This window comes from Galeopterus variegatus, unplaced genomic scaffold (assembly GCF_000696425.1).
Source record: "Galeopterus variegatus unplaced genomic scaffold, G_variegatus-3.0.2 Scaffold612, whole genome shotgun sequence".
In the NCBI taxonomy this organism is placed as follows: Eukaryota; Metazoa; Chordata; class Mammalia; order Dermoptera; family Cynocephalidae; genus Galeopterus; species Galeopterus variegatus.
In genome coordinates, this window is record NW_007726723.1 from 325,312 (window position 1) to 333,270 (window position 7,959).

The 7,959-nt window shown below is 33.4% G+C and overlaps 1 protein-coding gene across 1 annotated transcript in view; it reads left to right on the forward strand.

Moving 5' to 3' along the window:
* ZDHHC2 (zinc finger, DHHC-type containing 2) overlaps window positions 1-7,583 on the forward strand; it is a 72,080-nt gene extending 64,497 nt beyond the window's left edge. The window contains exons 12-14 of the mRNA XM_008570550.1: window positions 1,772-1,884; window positions 4,349-4,423; window positions 7,323-7,583. Coding sequence (XP_008568772.1) covers window positions 1,772-1,884; window positions 4,349-4,389 — 154 coding nt within the window. The 3' untranslated portion in view covers window positions 4,390-4,423; window positions 7,323-7,583. The remainder of the gene's footprint in view (window positions 1-1,771; window positions 1,885-4,348; window positions 4,424-7,322) is intronic.
* The last annotated feature ends 376 nt before the right edge of the window (window positions 7,584-7,959 follow it).

A 7,959-nucleotide genomic window follows, 5' to 3' on the forward strand; every position in this document is an offset into this window, starting at 1 on the left:
TTTTTTTTTTTTTTTTTTTTTTTTTGTCTTTTTTCGTGACTGGTAAGGGGATCGCAACCCTCGGTGTGGTGTCGCCCGCACCATTTTCAGCCAGTGAGCGCACAGGCCAGTACTATATAGGATCCGAACCTGCGGCGGGAGCGTCGCTGCACTCCCAGCGCCGCACTCTCCTGAGGGCGCCACGGGGCCGGCCCTGCTGTTCTTCAGATGTACCAAGCATGTTCCTTATGTAATGCTTTTGTGCTTGCCAGTTTCCCTTCCTGACCGTGCTTTCTCCGGATATCTGAACAGTCTGTGCCTTCTCATTCACTTTCTGCTCAGTTGTAAGTTCACAGTGGAGGCAATCTTTGAAAGCCCTTTGTAAAATAGTAACCTGCTCCTTTGCTTCCCCTGGAATTGTTTTTTTATCCTATTGTCACAGCTCTGTTGTCACCTGACTTATGTATTTATTTATTATTCTTCCTCAATTACAATGAAATTTCCATGAGGGCAAAGACATTGTTCATAGATGCAATAGATGCTCAATAAATGCTGTTGAAGGAATGGATCCTTGCCACTTGTTAGAGTCCTATTAGAAGTAATGATTCTGCAAGGAGACCTTAAAGCAGGTCCTGGTTAGTATCCTGTATTTGTTATATGGTCCCTTTCTTGAGGAATAATTTGAATTAAAGTAAAAGAGATTTTTCATAGGAATAGGTATAAGCCTGTGTGGAGACATGCTCTTTTTTTATTTTTAAGTATTTATCTCCAAAATTTTAATAAGGAGTTGTTAAAGCTGCATAAAATTGAAATATTCTAAAATTTTATATATGAGGTAATTATTACAGAGCAAAAGCATATCCTTATATCCTTAAAAAATATAATAGTTACATTCAACTAAAATATGTGAAATTATTCTTGGAAGATTTTTAATGGGTTTTTTTTAACATTATTATAATTACTGTTTCAGGATATTCTAAAACTTTACTAATAGTTTCTATGTCAATGATTTTTCCTAAGTGAAATACTATTTTATGTATTCTTTCATACCATCCAGTATATTGATTTGTGGCATGTCTACCTAAATTTTAAAACTTAAATTTTAAAAGAAATTTTTCTTTTAAGACTTCTTACTCCCAAACTGAACATCAGGTTTGTAAGATAATGTCAGATGTTCTCAACATTCCTGCAAGATAGTGCTCAAATTTGTTTTTTCAGTTTTATAGAGAAAGAGAGAAAATTATTTTTCAAGGCAATTTAGATCACTTTAGAAATACAAGGATGGTTTTTCTAAAACTTGTCTTCCTACTATCACCTTCATATATTTTTTCCATATCCACACATCACTTATAAAATTAATATTTTTCTTTAATATATTAAAGTTGGCATTTAAACTTATTTTTAAACCAAACTTTGTCACCGTCATAAATGAGAAACTAGTATAATTTGCCCTAAATAGAATATAACTGTAAAAAAATAAAACTGATAATAAGACACTATTATTAAATTCTAAGTAGATTCCTCTACCTGTTAAAGTCTGATGCTGAGGACTATTCTCTGTATTTAATACTAGAGATTTGCCAGAGTTACAGATTGTCATCTTATTGTAATCTCAAGAATGAAAAGAGACTGAAGAGAGACTTTTCTCATTTTCAGTCAGTGTTATTTAATGCCTTGTTCTCGTATTCCCCAAATTATCTTGGGTACCTCCTACAGTCATCTTGAATCATAAGGTATTTTAAGTTCCATACTTAAGAGTTAACTTCTGATGATGATGATTATTATTATTCAGTCCCGAAAACCATCAATTTCCTGCAAAGCCATTGAGAGAGTCTCAGAGCCACCTTCTTACTGATTCTCAGTCCTGGACAGAGAGCAGCACAAACCTGGGAAAAGGCAGAGCTGGTAAGGACATGCTTGTTTAGCTTTCTTTTGACATATTTTATTTTATTTATTTATTTTTTTTTTTTTCCCCTTTTTGTCTTTTTTCATGACCGGCAACGGATCGCAACCCTCAGTGTCGCGCCCGTACCGGCCCGGGACCGGCAATGGGATCGCAACCCTCGGTGTTGCTCCCCGCACCTCGCTCAGCCAGTGAGCAGGAACCGGTCTGTATGTGGGATCCGAACCCTCGGCGGGAGCGCCGCCATGCTTCCCAAGCGGCACACTGTAGCAGTGCGCCACCGGGCCGGCCCCGACATATTTTATTTTTAAAAGGTGAAAGTGCTGAAAAAAAAATTCATTACATTACCTACAGAATTTTTCTTAAAATTTGGAGATGGATTCCCATTGTAAATTTGAATTATTTTTAAAGAACTTCTATTTGTGAGGTACTTTGATTAATATCTGTTAGCAGTAGAAAATCATTTTGTGAAAGATGGATCTACATTTCTTTTTCCAGTTTAATGAACCAAATCTTTATTACTGCACATTAAACAAAATGGGAGAAATAAGTTGAAAATATAAAATATAAGAAATGAAATCAACTAGCATGGAAGATTGAAAAATATCTGCTGAAAAGAATCTTAAATTATGTATTTCTGTCTTTTACTGTAAGATTGCTATCCTAATTCAAAATATCTAAGTAAAGTCATAGCATAGTTACCATAACTTCACCTGTGGTGTCTTCATATCCCACTCACATTTCTCTTGCTAGAACGAGCAAGGTTTTGAAGCCAGACAGACCTGATTTCAAATCCCAGTTTGGGCACCTATTAGTATATGGTATTCATTAAATTACCTAACCCTAACCTCTTTTAGACTTAACATTCTTATCTTTAAAATACGACCTATTGGCCGGCCCAGTGGCGCACTGCTACAGTGCGCCGGTTGGGAAGCGTGGCAGCGCTCCCGCCGAGGGTTCGGATCCCACATACAGACCGGCCGCTCACTGGCTGAGCAAGGTGCGGGGGCAACACCGAGGGTTGCGATCCCGTTGCCGGTCCCGGTCCGGTACGGGCACGACACTGAGGGTTGCGATCCGTTGCCGGTCACGAAAAAAGACAAAAAAGGAAAAAAAATAAAATAAAATAAAATAAAATAAAATAAAATAAAATAAAATAAAATAAAATAAAATAAAATAAAATAAAATAAAATAAAATAAAATAAAATAAAATAAAATAAAATAAAATAAAATAAAATAAAATAAAATAAAATAAAATAAAATAAAATAAAATAAAATAAAATAAAATAAAATAAAATAAAATAAAATAAAATAAAATAAAATAAAATAAAATAAAATAAAATAAAATAAAATAAAATAAAATAAAATAAAATAAAATAAAATAAAATAAAATAAAATAAAATAAAATAAAATAAAATAAAATAAAATAAAATAAAATAAAATAAAATAAAATAAAATAAAATACGACCTATTTCTCAGAGTTGGTATGGATTAAACAAAATAATGTGATGATATATGTGTGGTGTCCCATAAATGAGTACAAAACCATACATCCATAATTAAGACCCTATTAGCCAGAAAATCTCCAGATTGACTATTTTAATTCTTCAGACCATTTCTCCTTCATTTCCAGTTTTTTCTTCAAACTCTCATGCTGCCTGATTTTGGCTCATTAAACTTTATTTACTTGTTTATTTGAAATCTCTTTGGGATATAGTGATAGTGAAAAACAAACAGATAGTCCTGAGTAAAAATTCTAGTCATTAATATACAATAAGTCATATTCTCTTAAAATGTAAGCCTTCTTTAAGGAGACTTATTTTTAAGGAATATATATGCTCTCTGAAGATCCCAATATTTGAGTATTCACAATTTGGTTTGTCTTTTCTTCAAATGTTCCATTTTACTTTCCAATCTATATGAAGGACTAGGCATTGCCTAAACACAAATTGATGATGCCAGTTTGCCCCTGGAATCCATCAGTTTCCTTAGAGGCAAACAAGTGATGTATGGTTAGTTGGGGGCCAATTGTCGGGGGTGGAAAAATCAAGAGCTCCCTTTCTTCCAGATGGGACTCATGTTTCACCTTTAGCCTACATTAACATAGGAGTTATTTCTTGATTTTTATGTGCTTTTAATTATTTTGTATGTTAGATTAATTTTTCTGTTAGTTGGCTGATGACTTGAGAAACTATTAAAAAGTTCAAAGTATGATGTAAAGGAAGGAAGAGAAACATGAGGATGAGATGAGAAAGGGCTCAAAGATTGGTTTGACTAGAACAAGGTAGTAGATGAAGAATTGGGAATCATGGTTTACGGTGATGTGAGCAGTGCCTCTTATAGATACCCACAGTACGTACAAGGCACCTTTGGAAGTATACTGGGGGATTCATACATGAATAACCAAGTCTCTGCCTATTTGTTCAAATGCAACCAAAAACTGCTTATTTATGTTCTTTCTTTAAGGTCTGAGCAATCCTGCATTAACCATGGAGAATGAGACTTAAATCTTCAAGCAAAATACATTCATAGTTTATAAGAGTAAGATAAGTTTTCCCCTTTTGTTGTTTAATATTTTTAACAGTTTTCCAGTTTTTGTAGGGCAAATAGTTTCCATAAACATTATTTATTTTTCAGTTACTCGATAGAATATGTCTTACCTGACCTGTGGGATCACATTAATCATGCTGGGGCCTCTGGACATGGACCTAGCTTCAGTATTAGCTAGTATTTAGGTTAATTTGATAAATTATAGAAATAAATTGATGAGAAAAAGTTATTTTTCTAGTAATGAATTAAGTGGAAGATACCGATCTTAAAATATTAAACTTTACATGAAAATTATCTTGTCATTTCATAGGATCATAGAATTTATTGTTTTTATTTTTTTCTATTCTTCAGGATATACAATGATCATATCCTTGACTGTCCATTAGCAGAATCTCACTGGGTCCAAGTACAAGATAATTATATCTTGCTGATGCAAACCTTGGTCATCCCCATCTTTGGTCACAGTAGGACCTTGTAGCATGTTATTAAAATAATATGTTTTTCAAATTATTTTCTTTAAACCATAATTGTTTTAAACCTATAGTTCCAAATCAGTTTCTTTAAAACATAATCTATTTATAAATCTGAAGTCAATAAAAAGCTACAGTAAGGAGTGCCTTTGGAACAGAGCCATAAACATCTAAACAAACAACAACTGTATGTACTGTTATAATAAACTCAATATGATGAGTTGAAGATTAACGTTATCAGTATAACTCTTACTGCAACCTAGAATCTTAAGAGTCTAAGAGAAGCAAGAGATTTGCATCTAAAACAAAATCATTTGTGTCAAAGTACTTCACGGATATCTGGTTTTTTATTTATTTGCTTTGTTTTCATTTTTATGAGTAGCCATGTAATCAATATTTTGCTGATCTGGCAATCTGCCAGTTGACTAGTATTTTGATTTTGGGAAGACCAGGATCCCTTCTGAATACATGATAGTAAAGTAGATCAGACTGATCACAACTATGGTTAGGATAGGGAAAATTTAATCTTGAATTGGTTAAATAGCAAAGAGACATTATTAAATTTCTGGGAATAATTCTTAGAATATAACTATGAATATACAAATATGAATCATTAGCCAATACTGCAAATAAAATATTTCACGGAACATAATTCTGTAAAACACATACAATTTTACAGGATTTTTTTTTTCAGTATTTTGAATCATTACTGATAATTACCATTGTAAAGTCATTGTTATTACAAATTTTTCTTATGTGTTAAATATTTTGTGTTTGCACAGTAACATTGTCTATAAGTCATCTAGACTTCTCAGTATTTTGACACAAGACCAGTGTCATGTTTGTTCATCACTATCGCCAATACCTCACACAGTACTAGACACATAGTAGGTTCTCAATAAACACTTGATAGGTAAGTGATAAAATAACATCATTGAAATTAAAAATCTCACAGAAACTTGTTTAATAAGTAGTCATAATAACCAAATGGCAGCATGAATCAGCTGCATAGACCTAAAAAAAGAAGCAATTTTCTGATGTAATATTTTCCATTCTACTGACATATCCTGTAGCAGTAAAATGTTTTGGTTTTTTAATTAAATATTTCCTAAGTTGCTAGTAAATACTAGACTTTCAAAAACAGTTTTTCCGGCTTTACATCTCACATTTGTTATTTATTCAATACACATTTACATTGAATAATATTGTTTGATATTTATGTACCTAATCTAATTTTATTACTAGATATCTTCATATTATTTTCTCTTCTTTTTGAGATACATTACTAAATGATCTGTGGCCTTTTTTTTTTTTTTTGGCAGCTGACTGGTATGGGGTTCTGAACCTTGACCTTGGTGTTATCAACACCACACTCTAACCAACAGAGCTAACCGGCTAGCCCTTATGCGGCCTTTTTATAAAATAGTTTTAGATCAACACAGTTTCTGGATAGTTATAATGTACCTAAATCCATAGTAATGCTAAAAGGTAGATTAAATTTAGATTACCCAACCTTCTGCCTCACACAAAATAAATAAAAAATGCTGTAATTCTTGCATGTGAAGTTTCAAAATTATTTCCCTAAATCTCCCTTCCCACTCAGTTGCCACTCCTAAATCCCTTTTGGCTTCAGGTGAGTACAGAACTAACAGCACAGACCCTGTCACTCAAATTGTGGACCCAAACCAGCAACATCACCTGGCAGCTTGATAGAAATGCACAATCTTCATCCTTATCCTCAACCTACTGAATCAGAATTTGCAGTTTTTTCATTTTAGTAATATTCTCTCTTGTATATGCACATTAAAGTTTGGCAAGCATTGTATGGAGGTTCCTCAAACAATTGCAGATAGAACTGCCGTATGACCCAGCAACCCCACTGCTAGGTATATACACAAAGGAATGGAAATCATCATGTCAAAGGGACACTTGTACTCCCATGTTTATTGCGGCTGTATTCACAATAGCCAAGAGTTGGAACCAGCCTAAATGCCCATCATCAGATGAGTGGATAAGGAAAAGGTGGTATATTTATACAATGGAGTATTATTCTGCTATAAAAAAGAATGAAATACTGCCATTCACAGCAATGTGGATGAAGAAAAAAATATATATATATAGTCACAAATAATACGTTGAACTTTTTAAGAGAACAGAACTGAGGTTGCTGGGGATGGGAAAAGGGGGATAAAGGGGGAAGGGGGAATTGGCAAAGGGGACAAAAATAATTTTTAAAAATGAAACCAAGAAAAGTTTGAGAAGCATTGATCTAGAGGTGTGTATTCAAGAACACATCTACTGAGGCTTCAAGCATAGAAAACAGTTTTGAACAATGTTGCAACAAGTAATGAGTGGTTAGTTGTGGGTTTTTGTTCTTTTTTATGGTTAACACAATTTTATGTTTTCTGTTTCATTTCAAGGTATCAGTGCTGTAGATGGATGGAAGAGGCTTCCCACAGGAAGGTGCCATTGGCCTTTGGCTGGATATGCAGAATGTGGATTGATGAGTTCTACTCAAGCCACTGATTAAAACACAATGCATTTTTGACCTAATATACAGATTGTTAAAACTAACACAAATTCCTATTAAATGTTAAAAGTAATTATGGTGTATGAATCAAGGGGGACCATATCTTCTATCAAAAACTTGAAATAAATTCATGGACCAGTTTTCATCTGAATATTTGGGTAGCACAGTTTAGCACATAAAAAACCCTTTAATCATCTGATTTTCTGATTCAGGAAATTGAGACTACTAAGATATTGTTTAAGATTTCAAAGATTTCAAGTCACATTATCATGGTGAGCTTTACTTGTGAAACCTATTAGTTATCTTTAAGACGGCGGAGGTAGCAAATTAACTTCTTTGTTTTTCCCTCTGAAATGAATCCAGCCTCAGATTGAGTGAACTGTAATAACTCTGAATTCATTACAAAGTCCAAGTGGCCTACAGTTGAAGATCACCATCCATTTTTGCCAGACTTTAATCTAATTCTAGCCTTTGTTCCTTGCTGGAAATACATATGACCATTGAAGACTGAGCTCACTGATAAAGCA